This window comes from Taurulus bubalis (assembly GCF_910589615.1).
Source record: "Taurulus bubalis genome assembly, chromosome: 6".
In the NCBI taxonomy this organism is placed as follows: Eukaryota; Metazoa; Chordata; class Actinopteri; order Perciformes; family Cottidae; genus Taurulus; species Taurulus bubalis.
The window spans coordinates 21,001,342-21,025,439 of NC_136594.1; the positions used below are offsets into that span (position 1 = coordinate 21,001,342).

Consider the following 24,098-nt stretch of genomic DNA (forward strand, 5'->3'; position numbering starts at 1 on the left):
GCTTCCATACGATTGTGCTTCCATACAATTAAACAATGACGCCCTGCACCCCCCCCCCCACCCCTTCTTGTAACGTGTCCACTTCAGGGTCAACAAAGATAGAGCCAACACAAACCCCATAATGATTAATTGCCAAAGCAATCAATGCAGAATACTCACATGGAAACCTAAATTAGAGTTGCGTATTATCATTCAATAACCACAGAGCATATTTTACTTTATCTAATCCCTATATTTATTTTAGCATTCGCCCCAAACTAATCCCAGGTTTTTTTTGATTTGCATGTGAAGCCACAGATCAAAAACAAACACAGGGCAGAAGGCTGATCAAAAGACTGGAGCAACCAGGAGATAGTGATGAAAACAGAAGCACAGGGGGTCAGCGCAGTGATGTCTGCTAATTAGCCAGACTCGCCAACACAGCTTAATTAGGAAACAGGACGCCAACCAGCCCCTGTTAATGAACAGCTTGGCAGGGAGAAGTTGAGCATGGCCTTCCCAGCAGAAGGGGGGAGAGGAGGGCAGAGGTGGGCGATGTGAAAGGGTCACCCTCCATGCTGCAGTCAGGCAGGTGAACAGAATATACACACATTTAAAATAGGGCTGCCCCTTCTAAGGCGATTAGTCGACTAAGATTTCTTTAGTCGGTCAGTCTTTTTGGATGCTTTGATGCTGAATGACTTTTGAGCACATCTCTGGTAAACACAACATTTAAAGTGAAGCTTTTCATTGTTTGGTTTTCCAGATTTGTTCATTAAATCAACTGATTGATTATTCAACGAAACCGCATGAGTGTTAATTGACGAAGAATGCCTTTGGTCAAGGAAAGACCAGAATTCAAATAAAAAAATAATTTGACTTTACACCCTGGTGGACACTGGATCTTGTTGAGCTTTTAATACATCATAAAGTTGTTAATAACTTGCAACTTCTTCAGAAAAAAACAAAATGGGGGACAAAGATGCTACTGCATTATTGAACAGACATAATGGTGCTGCAGTGACAATTTCACTTTGAAGTCATGTAAAGTAAACCAGACGGTGTGACACCTGCAGGCTAAATTGGGAGGGTGCTTGGTTTGTAATACATGAATGAATATGTATTGCATGTATGCAATATTTAGGCAGCTACACTGAACAGAGAACAAAAAGAATGTGCAGATTCTCATCACACCGGATTTTAAAGGTCACTACCGGTACTAAACAAATACATGAATTACTTATTGAGTCATTTCTACAAAAAGACTTTATAGTGAGTTGACATAGTTAACAAGTATAATTGGCAGAGAAATGTCAATAACATATGGGCTGTGAAGCTGATGCAGGGGAACAAATTTAGTACAGAACCACAACAAATCTGCACACAATATGAAAGGTTTTTTTTAACAGAGTTTGCACGATGCATTCTGGTCACTGAAGAGACTTAACTGCTTAAACTAACAAATAACATTCCGCAAACTCCCACATAATAAGGAATATGTTAAAACATCTGTTTTCAACTGGTTGTGTTGTATGTTGAATAAGGAGCATAGTACACTATAGATGTGAGGTACATTATGGAGTCAAGATGGAGGCTGTTGTGGAGGTGCAGACAGAGAGGAAGGCCTGTGCTCTTCTCTTAAAAATAACTCTTCAGAATAATTAAAGCTGTGAATATGGAGCCATTGGTGGCAAAATAAAAGTCCAAGTGTTCAACTTGTCTTTGCTTCTCCCTCCATTTGATCCGCCCAACCACCCATCATACAATGGCATACAATTATCCATTAACCCAATCAAGAATTCTATCTAATCTCAGCGTGAGTAAATGTCAAGGTTGTGTGTTCGGTGCTGCAGCGGGACAAAGAAAAGACAGCAGGTTTCCATGCACACAATAATCCAGGTTACTCTGAAAACTCGGATAACGAGGCAACACTGCATTCACAGCAACAGTTTCCATATCTGAAGTGTTTATCACGCACTTGCACACTACACATGTGAAAAGACAATTAGAAACCCGCATATACATGTATATGACTAAGGATTGGCTTTCTCCAGGCAGGAGAAACACTTAAGTGCATGAAAGACTGTGACCTCTTTGACCCCTTCCAACGGATGCTACCCACATCCACTTGTGAACTAAGAAGAAGACTGCAGTCTATACTCTGAAGGGTTAACAAATCATAATTACCCCCCAATCAGCTTCAGTGAGTTAAATAGCAGCCATTCAGATATAAAACAACACAGACGGTTCTATTTTAGGGATTTTATTGGATGCATGACTTTGGAATGAGTCAAGTGTAGTAATCATAAAAGAGGCTGGTCGCTAATACAGTCAACCTGCCTCCCACAGAGTCAAAAAAGATCCACCTGGTGTGACATTTGCAGCCAGAGAGAAAGAAAGAGAGAGATAGAGAGAGTGTGTGTGTGAGTGTGTGTGTGTGTGTGAAATGAGGCGTACCGATCATCCCTTCATCTTTGTCATTTCCTTCATTCACTTATCTCTTTGACCCATCTGTTCCCTCCAGGACTGAGGAAAAGGTTGCACCAGTGATGTGTGCCTGTGAACACTTTCCTTAATATCAAGCGCCAGACAAGACTAAAACTAAACTCCCCTCTGAATTCTCTCACCGTTCTTTTACCCATTATCCCTCACTGTGAGGTGACATTTAAATGGAGGTGGCAGGAGGCTCCTCACTGTACCAGTTTTTGAGTCATCCTCTCTCGTGGTCAACCTGTGTGCTTATGCAAGAAAACTGGAACAGGCTCAGCAGGGTGGTTTTCATTTCCAGGTCAATTAAAGGTGAGGACATTTTTTTGACAAGAGCTGTACATGGGGCTGCTCAATTACCTCCTCAACCCATAGCTGCAGCTATGGGTTGAGGAGGTGATTGAGCAGTCACCTAACAGCTTTTTTAAATGAGCTATTTTTAGTTGATCTTTAATAACAGTATCTACTACTCGTGTTAGATATTTCCCAACTACGTGCGGTTAGAGTCATTGTCCAAACCCCTTCGCATGGCACTAATGACACCCTGACAATGTGTTGAACCAAGCAAGGCACTCTGTCTCACTGTGTCACCCAATCCTGTCACTGTTATTAAATTGTCAACTTCTAATTATATGTTACATCATATTAATCACATTTCCCTTGTCCCATCAAACCCTGTTGTGCTAGAAAAACGGTGGCACTCAAACATTACAGTCTCGCATGAATGGACACACGCAGGCGCATTCATGATGAAGCATTGTGGCATGTAAAATAGAGATGGAATGACTCCATCAACAGCCACTAGCCATCGCTTTATTTCCCCTTGACACACAGGCACAAACACACACATTGCCACTGGCTACTTTCTTGTGATTATCCTTGTCTTGGACCACAGCTACAAGACTGTGGTTACTAAGTTGAGGAGAGGCTTTGAAGACAACAAAATAGAGCGATCATTTATCCAGACATGAGGTCTTGGGCTAGGCAAGGTGACTATTTTTAGCGTACAAATCACCACCCTGATTCCTCTTGGCCTTTCACTAAGCTGCTGAGTGCTGAGAGGGAGGGCAGGTTGCCACCACAGTTCACAGGGGGTTTTCCTTGCAGTGATGTATCTGTTAACACATCTGTCTGCTAGCGGAGCGAGAGATAATAGCTGACATTTTTAACCATTGTCAGGGCCCAAGTTGCCCTTTTGGATGACTTTGTAAAAATAAATGCCATCCATCATCAGAGTGCTGTTCTGTGGAGCTTGGGTGCTCTTGTTCCTGCATTAATCATACACAAGCTTTGCAACAAGTTGTGCAACTCTTCACTGGTTCAGGAGCGCCTGCATTTGACTTTTTATACGTCTGACAAAGCCTGCTGAAAAACTTTGTGTAATTAAGTTTTTGGGAACTATGAACCATTGAGCAGGTGTTTTTCATTAAACACTTGTGTACACTGAAGTGACAGATTAACATAAAACTAAAGCATCCAATGAGTTGAACCTTGAAGTGTACCCTGGGTCCACATCTACTCCATCGCCACATGCTGCCAATCAAGTTCATTAAGACTCGTGAGTAGACTTCGAAGTGCTTACAAAATCCATTCGGTATCAATTAAACACTTTTTTTCCAACACCATTTGTCTAAACCTGCACCATGTGGCGAAGATGTTTCCAGTTTAAATATAAAATTGGTTTAAAATGTGGTCTGTCATTCAACTTAATTCCCAAGTATACATTTAGAAAACAAAGTCAAGTCAGCACAAATAACACTGTTGTACACAATTAATATCTGGAATAAAACAAATTATGTCAACATTTTAATGACAAATTATTTTTTGAAAGGATCAAATCTTATTGTATTTATAAAAAAAAATGTACACAGTCTAAATCACATTTGAAGTAATTGGAACCAAATCCAATTAAATAATCCAAACATAAATAAATAAATACAATTAATTTCCCTCCAGTCAGACTTGAGTCAGGACGACCCACTTTTGCATCAGTTGCTAGCAACATCTGCATTGTATCCCTTCAATAATGGCTGTCAGTCAACTTTCTGTTCAAATGTCAAGAAGCTTCTTGCAGCTGAGTCAAGACTGAGGTGTTTCTCTTCCGCTTACAACTCAACGAAAGAGAATCGGCATTCTAACTACAAAAAATTAAAAAACTCAAAAGGAAGTTGATGTACAAAGTGACCCAAAAAAGTGTTTGAAGTAGAACTCAAGCAATTGAGAAGAAATAACGCCTCGGTGCTGATGAACACACCCAGTAAGTTGCCCCCACTTAATAACAGCAAGCTGTGGCAAGCGGGCCTTCATGAACCCTCTGCTGCAAATTAGACTCGTTTTTAAAATTAATTTTAGCAAATACAAACTCACACTAACAACATACAGTGAGGAGGACAATCCTTTAACTATGAATGATCATTTCCAGCTGTTTTGATCAGAATTCAGCAGCAAGAGCATTTGCAAGTGAAAGTGAAAGCTGTTCATACGAGAATAGCTTAACAATTACTCGAGGCTCTGACGAATAGAATTCAAGTGCAGTTCAATTCAGTGTTATGCTCTTTGCTCTTTGAACGAACCCTCCTGTTTGCCTTTGCACAGCCGGAGAAGATTCCGCTCCCAGGTAATACAGCACCCACACACATGGACGCTGCAGAGACATGTTCATTTGCAGACGCTGGTTCATTAGCATAGCCACGCAACACAAGCGCCGTGAGTGACATCCACAAGGTCAGGAGAGGACCACGGGGTTCGTCACGGCCGCCACATCAGCTGGAAGATGACTGCACTACCTACTATTCCAACCTTTTCACCAGCGCGGTGACAGGGAGTAAAAAAAAAGAACTATGGGAAAAACTGATAAAAAAAACAAGGACCTGCCAGTTAATTTGGCCGTGTTACAAAAAGTAAAAGCCAGAACAGAATAAATTGGCTTATCATACGTAGGCCAACTGTCAGGAGCCTAATGAAAAGAACTTCACAAGATGTGTGCCGAAAAAAGTTATTTTAAAGACTTGGCAGAGTCTTTTTTTCACTGTAATGAGCCGGCAGACGGGAGCAGTGGCTCGGCTGTTCAACTCTGCCCTCTGTGGTTTAGAATGCAGAAAACTCAATAAAAGTTAGCTTGTGTCCATGCCTGTGTGTGGGCATTCAGTTATGGACTGGAGGAATGACGCCACAAAGCATCAGGAAGCACAGGAATTCAGTAAACATACTGTAGCGCCTGGTATGTGTTCAAAGAGCCTCATGAGGAGAGGATATGGAAGGAAAGATTCTCATATTTATATTTAATATTGGCCGAGATTAAGTGCTACCCGAGAGATCACAAGGGATCTAAAACCTAATCTGACGAATAGAAAATGTGTAGAAAATACAATAGGCCAACTCACTCCTATTTCTATTTATAGAAGTCAGGTTTCAGGAAATACTGTGAAGACAACAGTGGCACATGGTCAGAAACGAACATGAAGCCCTACAAGTGATCGACTTTAGTAATCGACTTTGAGAGTTATGACGTTGGTCAGCGTTCCTTCAAATCATGCTGTCAACGAAGCTGAAACACATTTGATGAAAGTAATAAATCTCAGCCGGACAATAATAGACTCGATTCAGTACATTTTGTTCCAATATAACACATTTCTGCAGTTATCAGTTGGATCACAAATCAAGCAATCATCACAGAGGTGTGAGGTCAATGTAAGGTTGGTAGTTAACCTTTTCTCACTAGTGTATACTAAAGTAAGAGAATTCATTTTCTCCAACATTTTCATCACAACGTTGGCTCAATAACTGCCAGAAACTAGGCAAACTGGCAACATGTTGGAAACACTGCAAGATAAACACTTCCGGTGTTTCTGACCAACTGTTTGATTGGTGATAGCTGGTTTTTCCTTGCCTGTTGCAACGCAGGTAAAACTATTCACATCTGTAATGAATGACAAACACAGGAGAACTCTAAGTCTCTTGAGATACAGAAAGAGAGGCTGGCTCATCTGTAACTCGTATCATTCTATTTCTGGGGTTCTGCCCGTGGTTCAGCTTCAGGCCTCGCTGGTCTATGCAAAGTCAAGTTTAGACTTCAGTCCCTCTCGGGCTTTTGTCTCGAGCGTTTTTGTGCGCACTGACATGCAGGACAGTTATAGCACATGGCCTTAGTTGACAGGATCTCCACACCAAAATGATATATATATATATATATATATATATATACGAAAACAAAAATGTTGGTTTGCTCTCAACATATTGGTGTCATCCAGTCTCCACCCATGTTGACATGCCACATTGTCGTAATAATAAAAAGTTAAGATAATGTCAAAATTTATGGATGACCAAACTCAAAACCTTGTAGAATCCCAGAAAGTCTATCTGTATTGACTTTATCTAAAATCACAGACCACCAAAGAAACCGATATAAAACCAGTACTTTAACACTTGATGCTGATATGGATGAGTGGCACAGATGATGAGGTTTTGGAGCTTGCTGGCAGGCGCTGGTGAGGACGAACTCTAGTCCTGCAGCAACTCTGACACCCAGTGGATTCGGGGTCAAGAGCAGCTCCAACTCTCCCATGCGTTGGTCATTAGTAATACTTAGCATGGATGGAGCAAGACGGGCTACCAAGTAGTTGCTGTAAACAAACCTCGGAGGGACTGATGGAATGTGTGTGTGTGTGTGTGTGTGTGTGTGTGTGTGTGTGTGTGTGTGTGTGTGTGTGTGTGTGTGTGTGTGTGTGTGTGTGTGTGTGTGGTACTGGTTCCCATCATATGGCACAAACAGGGACATGACCGATTAGTCTTGAGAGGCCCATGCATTCTAGGTGAAGCTCGTAAAAAGATATTAATCTGTGATGGGAAGACATCCATTTTCCCTCAGCCTGCCTCGAATACTTATGGCAGGTTGGAGATTTCTTGACACACAGTCAGACGATCCCCAGTGGGTGGGAAGTTGTTGCTTTAAAAGGCTCATTACAGGTAGAATTACAGAGCAGTAACAGCTGCAGTGAACGGGTCCATCCAATCAGGAAAACATCAGCGGGAGAACAATTCTGCTCTGTGCGTTGCTGTGTTGTTCAAATTACAATAAAACTGTCAAACAGTGCTTTGTGTGTCCAGTATCCTCCGAAAAATAACCAATAGTACTCTGAGAAACTGTACTTCTGGCTGATATCTCCTGAATGTGAGTGTGAAATGGCAGCTTTAGAAAGATTTCCTCTGATTCTGGTCTGAAGCTGGCAAATGATCCTGCCACAGAGCCACCAGAGAGACTTTCAAAGGGGCTCTCAGGCACAGATGATGGTCACTTCACAGTCCATCCATTTTTTGAAAACAAGAGTTTTACTGAGCCCAAAGGTCGCAGCATTAATACATTTGTATCCAACCCATACCTTTGGAGCTTTAAATTATGAATGGCTGTACAGTACATATATCACAGGGCCAAGTTTTTAATATACCTCAAGCTTCAGTCTTTAGTCTTGGGCTGCGTATTATCCCCCAGAATAGATTTAGCTGCCTGGATATACTGAAGCATGAAGCTTCAGACAAACGCAAAGTTTCAGATATTATCACTTTGATCACCTCACTGGGCTCGCTGTTAGGTTAGTCGATTGAAGAGGCCAGTGTCTCCTTGGAGGTTCCTTCTGCACATCTGTCGACAGTGTGCAAATGAAAGGTGGATGATGAAAACTGCAGGCACCGGGGATGATAAACCTGCCCTATTGGCAGTGAAGAACGAGGCACAGCATCTGTTTGCTTGACTCTCGCCACGTAAACTAGAAGCTCTGTGTTAGTATGCATGTGGAAGTGAGTGGAAGGTGGGGAGCCGGAAACCTAAGCCCTTCAAGCTTGTGCCATTGTACATCTTTTCATTTAACATACTTTTGTTTTCTTACAGTCTCCTCTTCTTCTGTTTTGTCTCTGTGTTTCTATCCAGCCTGAACAAAAACTGTGTTGGAGGTCAACAAGATTGAACAAAATAAAACAGTAGGTAGACGTTAGGCACTACGTGAGTGTTGAAAGGTCAAGCAGAAGACAACAAAAGATTTGCTTGAGGCCATGGAGATTTTACCCTTCAAAGACAGCCATTGAGGCTTTTCACCAGCAAGTGTTTTAGCAGCTCCCAATGCACCCACTCAGCCTCTATTCTCCAACACACACACACACACACACACACACACACACACACACACACACACACACACACACACACACAGACACACAGACACACACACACACGCACACGCGCATGCGCCCTTCTGCAGCGTCTCCCCTCAGCAAAGCCTTGATCGAACCACATTTCAGACATGCATGTCACAGACCATTAGCAAGAGAGACTCAATCTCTGTTAGTGTTCATTAGAATCCCAGAGCATATAAATACCATCAGCCGGCAGCCCAGGGGACTCTTCGTCAGCTATAAGTCAATAAGTCAATAATGATAATCACTGGGAACAATTACATATTTCTGAAGAAGGGATGTAATGTGATGAAGTATTTTTTAAAGGCTCCATTTTCCGATTAACCTAAAGCTGCAATGTGTACAATAGAGTACCAGTTGCTATTGCACACTGGTAAATATGGAAAAAAATAATAATTGAGGACTTGGTTTGGACTTTTTTATATTAATTATTGATACAGATTGTTCCTCTTACGGCTGAGTAAGGGAGTCAAGGCATTTATTATACATCCATGCACTGATGAGAGTCTGGCTGGATGTCAACAGCTCATACGTCATTTGAGTGAGCTGCCCACAATGGTGCTAATAATAACAACAACAACAATGTGACTGCTATCATACAAAACACAGTATTTAAAGGTGACTCTCATCAACTAAACCTAACTGAATTAAGCTGCTGACATGGATCGTGTCTGCACAGATGTGAAGATAAAAGCGCTGTTGTGCAGGCAACGTAATAAGAAATCAGTCACCGTTATTGTTCTGGTGTCGAGGGAAAATTCTGATCAAAGACCTTTTTTTCAGCAGTCAAGACATTCAAACTGCTTTATGAGGACTTTGATTGTCAGATTTCAAAAGGCAGGGGGATTATGTTGTGTAGCTGTGTCACAAGAGCAATGACCCAATTTTGTTCACTGTGAATCTCTAGAGGGAGACAGTTCAAGAAACCTGTAATGATCCACAGTCCGACTCTTCAAACACTTCCCAGACGATTGATTTACTGTTTATGTCATCATCTTTTTAATGTTTGTCTGTCACATAGCATCGGAACTAATACAACTTCTATTCTTGTATGTCTGTGGCTGCTATTTAAACTTTAAGCGTATGTCACTGAAAGCTATATGCATTGTAATTTTTACATATCATCTACGCACATCATTAAGTGGGGGTTTAAAGTAGGTTTTCAGAATGCCCCTGCAAGACCCCACAGTTGTTTTATTAGCCTTGGGAGACTTAGTCCCCTCGGGGCCCGAGATGAGAATGTTTTTGATCCCGGTCTTGATACATATAGAGAAGCCACAAACATCTTGTATTACCAACAAGGCTTTTGTCTCAGCGCAGAAGAAAAAGGCCCATTCTGTGGAAAATGGTTCTCATATATTAGTGAACTCCATATTGTAGCCTAAAGTACTTTTTGTTCATAAAAAGAAGAAACCCTGAGCCTAAAAAAAATCATCATCCAACAGATGAAGTTACAGTGCATCTACAGTTATCACCAGGAAGGGTGTTTCAGGGTGAATTACAGTCAACATGTATGCAGTTCTAAGTGCTTTATTATCTGGGAAATATATCTCCTTTCCACTTCCATCTCCTCCCACTTCTTCTCTTTCCTAAACGCTTCTCCTCGTTTGGTCTCCAGTCTATCGCCACTATAGATCGTAATGACCGTAATGGGTCACATCTTTGAACTTGATGGATTTTCTCCTTCCCCCTTGATTTCTCAGCTGCCGTGCTCTTTGAGCAACTGGTGTTTATCCGAATAACAAGCTTTACACACTAAAAGAATACAGCTCGGTGAAAGAGACAGGCTATGTGAGCAGAGGACATGTGTTTATCCACTGTTGAAGGACGCGAGTAGCTGCTGGCACTTCTCACTGTGCGATTTTATGTCTTGTGTGTTTGTGCCTACAATGATCTCATTTAGCTGAAACAGTGCACCCTGACAGGGCTCCTGCACGATATGTCACCACTCACGCAACCAAAATAAAATCAGCGCTCTAAGCGGATTTATGGCGCATAGGGTTTCTTTGCTACCACGTTTCCTTGGAAGCAGTGCGTGTGCCAAGTCTTCCATAGGGGTGTGTGCTAAAGGCATGTGCAGGGCTTCGACCCAGTAATGGGTGAGAGGCCGACTTGTGGGGACACTTATACAAAGGTCACAGCGTTACATCACAGGCATTAGCAGCTAGATTTACACACAGGCAAGCAAATATTGAATACCTATGTATATATACATCCATATGTAAGAGGGGTAGACATTCACAACATACTTTGGTGGACTTCTGTCATTTCAAGATCTACATTTATGCATCTATTACATATTTATTATTTATATTTTTTTTTCTTTCTTTTATTTATAAAAATACATGTTTTTTAGTGCCCTTTAAAAAAAAAAGAAAAATATAGATTCCACAAGTTTTTACCGTCTGCAGCATAGTTTGATAAACGTGGTCTGCACAGGTATTGCTTCATTTTGGGGGGTCAAGCTCAAAACTCAGATATTTATAGAAATAATGTGGTTGCGGGGGAAATAAAGAAAGATGTCTGAAAAGGTGTCTTTTAGACTTCTTTGCACTAGGGGTTGGCCGCATGGTGCAACCATGACAAGGTGTAAAGTTGGTTAGGTTTTAGATCCCACACTTTTGGGCCAGGACAGGCCTATTCCATGGAAAGGGCCAACACCTTTGCTAGAAGGAAATGGACTAAAAATACAGATGTAAGGGCCCATTGCCTTTGACAATACAAGATGCCTGTGGCAGAGATGATGTAATTTAGCTTCTCTCAAGTGTAATCTTGTTTTCATTTCCTGTGAAGAGTCCTTGTAATGAGACGGTGTGCTTCCCAGGCCTCGTCCCCAGAACACTTATTTCTCCCAGCCCTGCTGGAGTCTGCCAAAACCATCTCCTCCTCTGTGATTTACCCTTTTAAATATTATTACCACTGCTGCCTACAGCATTACTCACGAATAACACAAATTAGATTTATCTCAGATAAACTGAAGGCCTGCTTATACCTACAGATGTTCAGAAACCATTTTGTCCTTCCTGACACTGATTCCATATACCTGAATCTGGATAAAGGCCAAAACCGAGCACCGATATGACGAGGATGATGATGGAAGTAGCTAACAGGTGAGCCAACTCGCGTCTTTCTCACCTCTGTTGAGAGTTGCATATGTGCAGTAACAATCGAGCAGATGTACAGATCGGGTAGCGAGTGACACGTGTTGCTGTAAATGACGATATCGGATCCGTGCATAGACTCGCAAACCTGATCCGTCATTTTAGGCTGTATGGGAGGCATTTCCGATACTGGAATTGGTATCAGAACAACTCTACTTATACCTTCTGACTGCGTCCTTTCAACTGAGTGATGAAGGCTGTCTTTTTGATGCCAGTTTACTGGTAGATATTGGGAAGAAGAAGGGTATTTTTTTGGGTGTCTGTTTGAGCTCTGCCTGGCTGCCATCCTTTAGGAGAAAGGGCAGTGTGCTACTGCTTAACTCTGTTACTCTTTCACAGATATCAGTGCCCTGAGCAGCCCTAAGTGATTCTCTAGATATACGTGTACCTGTGTGTGTGTGCGTGTGATCAGAGGGGAAATCAGTGCAGGAAGATTTGCAGATTGCCCCAGGTCATATGTGCTGCACTGGTTAAGTGGACATCAATGATGCAGCAGCCACACACCCACACAATAGCCAGCACATCAAACCTCTTAGTTTCATCTGCTGAGCACCTGTAGTGAAACGGGAGGCCTTGCATCATTGATGGTCTTGTCCTGTAAAGCATTGAACTTGCTCGACCTGCAGGTAACGTTACACCCGGCAGTCAGGCGAAAACAATTTGTTAAAGTAAGTGCTTTAATCAGACTAAGTGACACTCGCATGGAATGTGCTTACAAGAGATACCGTTACAGTCCAACAAAATCCCTTTGAGGCCAGATTTTGATTGCAGGGGTTACATGGTTCAACATCATTTCACGTTGTAAAAGTCAAAAGAAAAAAAAAGAAAAAAGCCATATTACATTCTCAACCCTTTTAATAACAAACAAGCATTTTCTGCAATTAATTGTACACCCCCACTACTCTATACTGCGTTGTGGATAGAGCAGATGACTTATTAACATAATGATACATAAAATATGTTTACATGCACCTTTTCTACCAACTTAAATGACAATTTCAACAATAATGTAACATTAGTAATGAGATTCAGTAATCTCGTGGTTTGAGCAGCAAGCCTGTAAGCAGACAGACATCCGCTCCAATGCCTGTGAAACTGGGAGATGAACCAAGTGTTAGTTCTCTCCTCCAAGATGACACCCTCAAACTGAGTCTAACCGCACCAGTGACTGCGCTCTGTGGCAAACTACTAGACCGACGACATAGATCAATTTGCACATGAGTGTGTGCATATCTGCAGCCTGGCCTGCCCTTGAAACAACACCCAGAGGAACAATATATTCACGGTGATCTCTTCCCGTCAAACCAAGGCTAGCCGCTCATGGCGAGCTCGCTATTGAAAAGGTCCGAGGAGCTCTTGTTGGCATCTTTGTGCGCACTTTTTCTTCCGGTAGGAGCGTTATAAAACACATAAATGAGTCATACAATGCAGGTAGCCTAGATACAGCAGATCTTCAGGATATTTGCTGGCCATGGGAGTTATTACCTTCCTGGATCGCATGCCCGGGAGGCAGCAAGCCATGTAATATGTGTGGTTGCCCCTAGCAACAGGGCTGAGTGCACAAAAATGTATATCAAAAAGGGAGCATCGCATATTCTAATACAGCAAGAGATAACATGCATGTTATTTAAAAATATATTTGGTTTGTGGTGACATGAATTGTAGTTATTGTTGTAGTGCCAAAAAACAGCCTGAGCATGAACAACAGGCTGAAAATAATGTAACACTCTGGCGCTCGCAGTGAAGTCTGCTCATTAGGTCTCTTCTACTACTAAATTATATGTACTATACGACATTATCCTTATATCTAAGTGTGGCAATGACAAATTGCCACATTGACATTTAATTTAAAGTCTAATATGTTCTTTTGTGGTGTGTTTCTTTTGCACTTTGCCTCGATGCGTTTCATGTTTTATGTAACACTCGGAATTGAAATGTGCTGTATAAATAAACTTGCCTTATCCTGCTTGGAAAGATCTGTTTGGCCACAGGAAGTACAATAGTGGTGGGTTATGAGAGGTCTGCAAGGAAACTGATATTTGGCTGGCATCTCAATTGGAAGAAAAACAACCTTTTATCGTGTCAAGCAGGAATGAATGAGAAGTTTCTTGTACATTTATTAACAAAGATGCACTTGTGCGTTCTGTGCAACACATTACTTGGGAAACTGGGGTCATCTGCAAAGCACAGATGTCAAAGGTCATGAAAGACCCTCAATGATCTGAACCCCAGTACTTGCTCCAATCGAGAATCTCCCGGCTCAGACTATTTTCCGCTGTTACGGCTTCCGTGTAATTTGTGGCGTGCTCTATTTAAAGAGTCTGGGTTGATGATCTTGAATGACACACTGACATATCTCCAGTTACAGAGGCCGGGCTCTGCTGCTGCAACACTGAGAGGCTACGCATGCCAGGAGAGCAAACAGGCATGTAAATGGAGTTTCACACTTAGCGAGCAGGTAAGCAGTGGCGAATGGCACATAGCATGTACCGGCAGGCGATTAAGAGTGAAGAACGGGAGACCTCACTGAATGTGTCATACAAATGATCCAATAAAATACTTTTTTTATGCTGTTTGTAACAGGAAACGACATAATATTGAGATGCTAAACTATTAAACTATTAAAAAATCTGCATTTGCTTGGTGTGCTCTGTAAATCTGTACTACTATTAAAACACTCTTGTGTCTTGTGTATTAAAACGCTCCCGGTGTGCTATGAAGAACTACACTGGGTAAACCAGCTCGCTCTATTGAATCACGAGCCCTCATGGTTAAAACGCCTGTTTCGTCAGTCAACCTCATATCAAACCGTGTGACGGCAATAGCTTGTTTCCTTCTGAAGATTAGGACTTTTCTAGTCCATCTCACAAGCAAGCGGACATATCTGAGAGCATGACAGGTGAAATTCAACCAGTGTTATTGGACGAGGTAAACTCTCATTGGTCAGTTTTTTTATTGGTATAAAGAGCCTTTTGGTAGGAGAAGAAACAATCATCCCAGCTTAATGTCTCCATTGGCATTCAGCTGTTTTTGTATCCATTACTTTGGTGTAAAAAAAGAAAAAGAAAACAACTCGCCTCTTTTTGGGCAAAATGCATTCCCTTCATGCAAAATGGGTTGCAAGGTTTGTGCCAGCAATCAGCTGTTAGTAGCCCACTGTGTGTATATCTTGGTCTGGCCAAGACCGATGGAGATGTGTTGCCTTTGGCCTCCATCTGTCTCTGGGCCAAAGCAGGTCATTGTTAACGGCACAGTAATCTACCAATCGGCTATTCTATGAACCTATTGACAATATGTCATGATGTCAAAACATGTTAGTTTTTTTAATATGTCCAGTTTGGAGGAAAGAATATCGACTTTGATGGCATTATTGCAGGTGGCGAATAGTCTAAAGTGTAGTTCTTCTTAAGCGGTTGGCAATGGTGTCTCACTAAGTGGAATATTTAAATCATTGCATTGGATGAATTAAATTAGCCACCTGCTGCTGATGTGATTCAATCATGAGTCGACTAAATTTAACATTTTAGTGACCTTCTTTGAAATGATACAACCAGAGGAAGAGACTGGAGCTCTTTTTCTTTTGAGATCTATTGAAACAAAGATGCTGAGCTTCTATCATTAATGTAATGTTTTTCTTTCTTTTCTTTTTTTGAGTAAATTTGCTGGGAGCTTGTCATCAACATCACAATAAAGAGGGATGATTTGTTTTCTCCCGTGTACACTACAAAGAGAGCAAGAGTGATCAGAAAAGAGGCCGGCCCGGTTGACACCACATTGGTGACAATGTGCATGCACTTCAGTGTAATGTCAGGAAAGGCACCTCCTCGCAGACAAACACGTGACAGGCAACAGCTGGGCTTTGGTTACTTACGTCTGTGTCGGGCCCCTTATCTGCCCCTGGGCAGCAGAATGTGACTAATTCATGGCACCGCTTGTGGACCACAAAACAGCAAACTGCAGGGAGACAAAAGACGAGAGGAGGCCGTTAGGAGAGGGAGAGAGGAAGAGATGGCCAGATGGGCAGATGGAGCCAAGAAGATTCAGACAAGCAACCAAAAGGAGAGAATATTAGAATACAGTGTGTCATTGTCGATTGATATGTAAACAGACAGCAAAAAGAGAAATAGATCTGATAACACTGAGAGGGATGGAAAGACCACTGATGTCTGGGCCAAGCTCTTTACCATGTTTCCAGATGGCCACTCCTGCCTGCAGGCTGACTGCTCTTATTGCACAGTACAGTGCCACCTCCTCCCTGACACGACAGGAGCTAAGGCAGGCAGCGCGCGTACACACACACACACACACACACATGCACACACTTTTTTTTCCATGCACAAGAAGCACACTCGAATGCGTCCACAAACACATCCTCCAACAGAGACAACCGCTGAACATGTATCCACGTAGGACACATCAAGGATTGCACACTTGAATACATCAGCACCTCGTCCGTGTCAGCGCAATGTGTCATTATCATGCCGGGTCACTGGGTGCACTGTAGTCTGCAGCCAAGCAAGCAGCAGACTCAAAGAGGGGGGAGGGCGCCTGTTACTGGCTCTCAAAAAAATAAAGTCTGACACCATGACGAAGGGTGAGGGGGACTAATTGTGGAAGATGGTCGGTATACAAAACAAAAACTGTATGTTCTCACTGCTCTATCTGCGCATTTCCACCTAATTTGTTCACCAAATATTTGTCTCCAGAAGTGTTATGTCTGCTCCTCTTTGACAGACAAGAGCGCCCCTCCCTCTCTCCCCAGGACTTAATGTTTTCAAGGCCTTGCAGCATTAGATGAAAGCATCTGAAATGGCGGTTTTCAATAGTCTTCACTTAGCAATGAGTGACCCTGAGTAGACTCCATTAGTGGTTTGTGTTGCATCAGTGATGTGATGCATTTTCAGAGACCTTGCTTGATTTCCACTTGTATACACTTTCACGTCTGTTTCAGCAGCGGAGCAAAGTAATGTGCAATGTCACTCTTGTTCATGCATCCACATCCAGATCACCTCTTGTCTTTCCACTGCATCCCTCTTAAACAGTGCCACTCAAACTCTCTCATTTCAATCCTATTCGACATTTGTGTAATATTGTCATAATTAGCATATTCATTCTTGAGCTGTGGCCAAAAACGTGTTTTGTGAAGTCACAGTAACCTTTGACCACTAAAATCTGATCAGTTCATCCATGATTCCAAGTGGACGTTTGTGCCAAATTTGAAGAACGTTCATGAGATGGTGTGTACATGTGCGTACGGACAAACAAAAACATAATGCTTCACTTCGCTGGCACGGAGACATAAAAGAAAAACAGGTTCCACCGGAATCAAACAACCATCTGTTGTCACCGTTATCATCTGCACCACTAAAACTACTACTCCATTCATGCATTATGTATTGCTACCGGTTAAATACCCGTTCATGTGTCCTCATTCAGTCTAGAACTATAAATCATGATTTAGACACGCAAACACAGACTGAGTAATAAAGATACGATTCTGGTAATTATTTTTGACTTCTGATCGCTGTTGTTTGGGAGTGAGTCAGAAACTCTACACCCATCCACCATCTGTCCCGTCCCCTAATATCATGAATAAGACAGATATTTATGAATCTAACACCCCATTAGCATCGCTGAGAACATATTTTCATTCAAAACTTTATTCGATTCTACTGAAAGGTGGCTCATGAATCATGTTCATGCGACACATTATTGAACAGTAAAAGTCATAACAAAGGGAATCATTTAGATCTTTTTGTAAAATGCACATTTTCACCTAAGAATAGTTGAGTCTGGGCCACATATATTGAATGTTGCTTACATGTCTGCACATACAGGCTTTTGGATATTTTATACTGCATGTTTTTTTACATAAGGACCCATCGGTCATCAGGTCGAAACTATACAAAAACTCACTGGTGAATATTACAGAAACATCGTCTTTTCATGTTCGTTAATGTAGCTCGTTGATCTACTGTTTCTGCACCTCCTTAGACAATGTGACAGCAGCTCTACTTGTTTGCTTGCAGCCACCTTTCTACACAAAAAGACATGTCGTTAGGAATTGGCATTCTGCGTACATACTGTCAAATCAGGGGGGTTCCAGAAGGCTGCAAAGAAATCAATACGTTTTCACCCACAGCTATAAGAAATATTAGTGTTCAGCAGTGCATCGTCAAACCCTGCTAGAAACAATATGATGAAGTATATGAGAATGTAATGCATTCTCTATAGTACATTTTTTTTTATCAATATTTAGGAAACTAATTGAGTAATTATATCTCTCAGAACATGTAGAAATACAGCATATTCGTTACATTGCACAATGCATTTTTTTTAGTAGAAGGTTCTTTGTTATGAGGGTAGCAGACACCCAGGTTAAACACGGTCACAGACAGGCTTGGGTAAACACCAGTAGCAGTCTTTCCAGATTTTGTTAAATGTATTTCTGATTCACAAGATTGATGGAGGGCTAGTAGAATTAAAGGTTTCAACTCAGATGTGGATGTTTTCATAAGGATGGCAGCATTATTGTACAGTGCTCTCATATATAATTACAATGTCTTAAGTATGGGTGAAAGAATATTTGTAAAATGTTGCTATGCATGGATTTAGTAAGATTATACATGTATATCCGTTAAAGATTATGATGTGACGTCAATGTTAAATGTTGATATACATTGATCTTTGAGATGTAAAAATGGCACTTCCTATTAAAAAGGTTGCCGACCCCTGCTTCAGTATTCATACACACTTAACAATAAAAAGTTAGGGTTGCCAACATGTTGACATATATATGAACTTTTATGATGGCAAATCAATACCAGCCCCACACACAGGCATATCACACCACCACAACTCGACCTTTCTACCCTGATTCCTCTTAGGAGCTATCGGTCAGTACGTCCAATGACCACAAACCAGACAGCTCATAAATCTCACTGATTCAGTACATCCATAAATCATCCTCCAGTAAAAAGCTGATAAGAGTGTGAGAGTAGCCTCGATTCACACTAGCACTGCGTATACCAATCCTTTGTCTTGTTTCTGTCAATTGAGTGTGAGTGTCCATATGGAGTGTCCATTTAGCCGCCAATGCTCATCAACAGCAAGCGATTCTCATTAAAACTACGAGCTCTCTTTCTATTAGCACTTCCTCCACAGCGTTTCTCCCATGAAATACCAGATATTGGTGTATTCAAAATACCTCACGGATGCCAAAGAGTTCTTTTAGTTTTTTATGTGGAAGTCCCCTTTCATCCCGATGCCAAATTACGTCTTTCACAGCATTGGCGATTACACGTCCTGTTAATCACGGTACTCTGACTGATCTTTTTCCCCAACAGCATTCTGTAAAATCCGCCCTACTCTGCCTTTGATCGGCTAGTACTTGATGCCTTTTCAAATAATGTGTTAAGTGTATTACTGTTGAACAAGATTGGTGGAAGGTTGGTAGGCTTAATGATTTAAAATCAGATGTGAATGTTTTCAGAAAGATGGCAGCCACCCTCCCCACATATATATTTACAATGTCCTGATGATAGGAGAAAATGAATCAAGTGGATATATGAGACAAACAATATTTGTTTTTAAGAGTATGTGAAAGAGAGAAAAAAGAAGGATGGTGGAGTGAATCAAAGGAGGTTGGTAGAGACCCAAGATGAAAGAGGTTGAAACTCTTCATCAAACGTGCATTACTGTCACTGAATTATTCACTCTATAATTTACCCGTAATGACTCTTAATAAGTATATTAATCAAGCATATTTATATTAGCAAATCATTCGGAAAGCTACTGACTTACAACGTGTGTAAAGCATGGCAATAAGGCAGACTGAGAACATCAGAGGTTATGGTGGTCAGTTTCTATTAAAAGATGTTGCTATTGCATTATAACAGGGACTCTGGGAACTGACAATGTAATACAAAGCAATAAAAGCTCACAGAGTCTTGTACGTTTACATGTGCCAGCTGAGCCCTATTCTTAAATCCTGCAAGAAATGAGATTTCTGTGGTGTGAGGGAATACTCTATACACTGACAACAGCTCAATCGCCCTCGAGGAAAGGACAGCAGCTAAGACGTGTTGTTTCCAACCGGTCTGATGTGGTGAATGGAGACATAATAATTCTCTTTCTCTCTGGGTGGGATTAATTATACAGCAAGTGAGAGTGTAATGAGGGTTTTCAAATCAATACTTATTGCCTTCCAGCACAACAGACTGAAATGACTTTTCTTCCCAAAAGATATATAGCTCAGACCCACTCTGGTAAATCAATTTCTTCCTAATTTTTCACAGGTCACAATTTTGTTCATAGGAGCAATTTCCTGAATACAGACAGGAAATGAGAAAGAGGGAGTGATAATTTAACAGAACTTGGGTATGTAGAAGTGCCTTATTTCCACGATACCTCACTAAAAGAAAGGAATTGTGTTGGAGAAAGCTTTTAGATCCAACTACCAGGAGACCCTGCAGCACACCGGTCCCCCTGACAAAAGCCTCTCTTTCAGACTGGGAAGCTTTCATTATTCCCTGCGGTTCTTTTATCCACTTGAATGCCTGGACCATTTTCCCCACTGTCGCTATACACCAATCCACAGCCGTAAAAAAGAAATATAATGAAATATCCTCAAACAGATTTTACATTTAGATCTCACCAGTAAAATCTGTTTGTGGAAATCGCTGTGATAAAGGTTTGTATTTGCTTCTTGGCATATGTTGTCATTCTAAGAGTGCTGTTGGCAATCCAGTTGTCTGGACAAAATACACATTTAGTGCAAGATTTAGTGAGTAGTATGCCTCCATAGTGTAAAATAAAAAAAGGATAATTAAACCTGAACCAATCAACTGCCTGTTGCTGTTTCGACCACAGCAGTGAGCACCCTCACAGGAAGCATAATCCTAAATCTCCGTCATGACCACCCATGATAGGTGAGATAGGGGATTTTTCAAAATGTGTCAATGTACAGAATATGTTTCTGAAAGTATTTGGTGTCTGAAAGATCTTAACATGACTGTTATAGCGTATATGACAAGATAATAATCTGTTTTTAGCCGTGCAACTGGCATCATGGCTCCATGGATGGCAATCCATCGGTAGGTCCACCTATTTGGTCAAGACTGAAATATCTCGGATATGAGATGGGTTGCCATGAAATGTGGCACAGACATCCATGTCTTAGTGTACTGTATTATTTATAAACCATGAGTAAAACCGAAAAGCTAACCCTAAAACTAACAATGCTACTGAAGCCGCCAGCTACTGCGGCCAAGGCTTCAGCAGCATCTGCAGGTCAACAATACTGAGGTGGCTGCCTCACCATCTTTAAAGCTTTTTCCACATGATGACTCTCTATTCACTATAATCTCGATTTGAGGGAGTGGATATTGAAGCTGACTATACTGTGCATCACTGCGACAGGGGCCAGGGCCAATGTTCATTCATCATCTGCAGAAAAACAACGGCAGAAAATAAAACATTAATAGAGACATCATTATATCCATTCATGCTTGGACTTGGCTCTAACATCCCTACATTAAGTAAAAAGGGCTCCTGTACATTGATTAAACTTCTTCTCCAAGTCTCATCATGACATCCATTTAATACTAAATGACAGTGATCTCCTGTATAAATCAATAATCCTTGTGTTTTAACAGTCTGCATTGAGGCTTTCATTGGCATGCATAGAAGTGCATTAAGTAGAGTGTCTTGGTTTACTAAAGTCACATTAATCAAGCAGCATTTATTTCACTGGTAGCTGTTATTCAAATTCAAAATAACAAACGGCAGAAAGTAAGGGCGACTTAATTATGTTTTGTTTATGTTTGCTGTTGCTTCATCCTGCATTCTCTCTAGTGATCGTGGAAAGTTAAAATATAGTTTCAGTTATGTTGAGATAACAAAAACAAGGAGGCCAGGACAGAGACATAAACATAGAAGCACATCTCTTTCAGTGTATTAGTCTGGGAATCTCACATATGCAGTTTCTCCACAGTCACTGCTCTGTGGTCAGCACATGTGACTTCCAATCCTCAAGTTTTAATCCTACACTCCTCCCTCCCTTTAGGCAACGGGCGCCACCATAATTGAGTACCACTGTGTTAGGTGACTACACCATCATTTCTAGTAAAAAAGCAAGCCTGTGTGACAAAACGTTGTTAGTTTGTTCCATGAACTGGACATAAAAATAAAAAAATCCAATGCAGGGGGTAAAATAAATAATTTTAAAAAATCAGCCATAAGCATTACTTATTTATTCTTGCTAGCAGGCTACAGATATTGAGTTCACTTGGCATTACAGGGAAGTGGAAGTTCTCTGGAGAAATTCACTATTTAATCTGGTCCACTGTTTGCCATGCATCATGTGTTAAAGTTAAACACCACACGTACTGAGAAGTTGAGTATGACGGGACCGGCCCCAGTTTCTCACTGATATTTACACTCTATATACAGCTGTGTAAAGGGCAACGTCCTCGTCATAAACACAGAAAGAGGCTGTGCCGTCTTTTATTGTGGAGTGGAAGGTTTCTCCTGGCCTTTGATTCTTCGTCCACATCAGCCACCTACTGCACAAAGTGTTGGCTACTGATGAAAAAAACCGATCCAGGTGTGGACAGAGCCTAGCAGTCCAGCACAGTGCTTTAAATGGGCACATTATATATTAAATGTTAAGAAAGGCTGGGATAAAGCAAGGGTAGTTTCCAAGGAAACAAACCTCATAGAGGTTATTGAAAGAAATTAAGGAAACCATCTAGCAGCAAGAATTGAATCCTTGGGCATGAAACGGAATGGAGCCACACTCATTGGACTGAGAAAAAACTATTTTATGTCTATTGGGGTAACGGGTCCAATGACTATTTTTTGTTTGTATAAATGAGAATTGTTACGTTCATATATAAGTGAAAATGTATATAAAAGGTGCACACATTCTCAACTGACAGCGACCTGGCCTGTTTTACACAAAATGCATTATAAACAAACCATTAAAAGAAAACATGGATCATTTCTGAACATTAACTCTTCTCAACAATAAAGAGAAAATAAACAAAAAGCCCAAAGCTGCTGCGCTCACGCGGACTAGGAAGGCTAACCTTGCAGAAAGACATGAAAATATACACACAGAATCAGGCCATTTAATTGAGTAATGACGCGTGAACAAAAATCATAAATCAGGTGATTTACAGTTAGGGGTATTTGTGCACTAATGAATGATGATGAATTCACAGAAATATTCACTGTATTTAGTGGTAATATAACTAAAAGAACCCATCTAAACTAGTCATTTAGTCAAGGACATGTTTTGAAATTCTCTGGGAGAATTTTTAACTATATGTCCAATCTCATTCTGGGTCATACCCTTAGTAACAGCCATTCAGTGAAACAGGGCTTGCGCTGCACTCAGCAATTACGCTGTTCATAATCACTGTGCAATGAAACTGAGCTCCAGCACTGCATCAGAGAGTCATTCAGGTTTTTGTTGGCCATAAACACTTATTAAAGATTTTAAATTCTCATCTAACAGTTCTGGCAGAGAGTTGAATATCTTTGTCCATGAGCGCGGCCGAGGCTGATCTTCTATATTTCCTTATTACTGCACGATCCAATTTCGAGACAGGCTTTTATGCAACCAAGGTCTAAGAGAAAAAAGTTAATTTGCAACAAATACAAAAGCTACCCGGCTCCCTTTCAACTGGACCTCTTTAAAACTGTATACGTATCTTAAAACACTGACGCAGCTTGTGGGCTGTAACCTTGTACAGACTGAGTTGGACAGACGAGTCTGTGGGAAAATGTTAAAGTAGTTTTTCCGTGCATACACTGCTGTATGCAAGTTGTCTTAAAGACTGAGGTCTAGTCTTGCTTGTTTACAAGACTGACTTCCTGCCACACACATCAACTCCCCGTGCATTTGAATATCTACACACAAGCTCCAATGAAAATCAACCCTTATCATACTTAAATACTCGCACAATGTTCCTACCTAAACGTCTCCACAAGGTCAATTTCAAACCCTGATCCAGTCCAGCTGATAAAGATCAACTACACAGGTCAGGTTCTGCATTCAAAATAGCAATTATGTTCCATCTGTTTTCAAAAGCTCCTGATTTTACTGAAGACTGTGGGGATTTAAAAAAAAGCAATGCTTAGCTCAGGAAACATTGATTGCTGATTGTACAAGTGAAATCTATAACGAAAAGCAATATGCGGTATCTTCGCTGGTAATTGGCAGATAGTGAGGAGTCTGGTGCACACTGCACAAATAATGGCCACTTGTGGGGGAGAGCA

General features: G+C 41.2%; 1 protein-coding gene across 3 annotated transcripts in view; it reads right to left on the bottom strand.

Annotated features, from left to right (window-relative positions):
• Window positions 1–24,098, bottom strand: part of prkcaa (protein kinase C, alpha, a) — a gene marked incomplete at both ends in the record, with an annotated part of 127,884 nt that overhangs the window by 62,598 nt on the left and 41,188 nt on the right. For all 3 annotated transcript variants that reach the window (XM_079220168.1, XM_079220166.1, XM_079220167.1), the window contains one exon: window positions 15,685–15,767. In XM_079220168.1, the coding sequence (XP_079076294.1) occupies window positions 15,685–15,767 (83 nt within the window). The remainder of the gene's footprint in view (window positions 1–15,684; window positions 15,768–24,098) is intronic.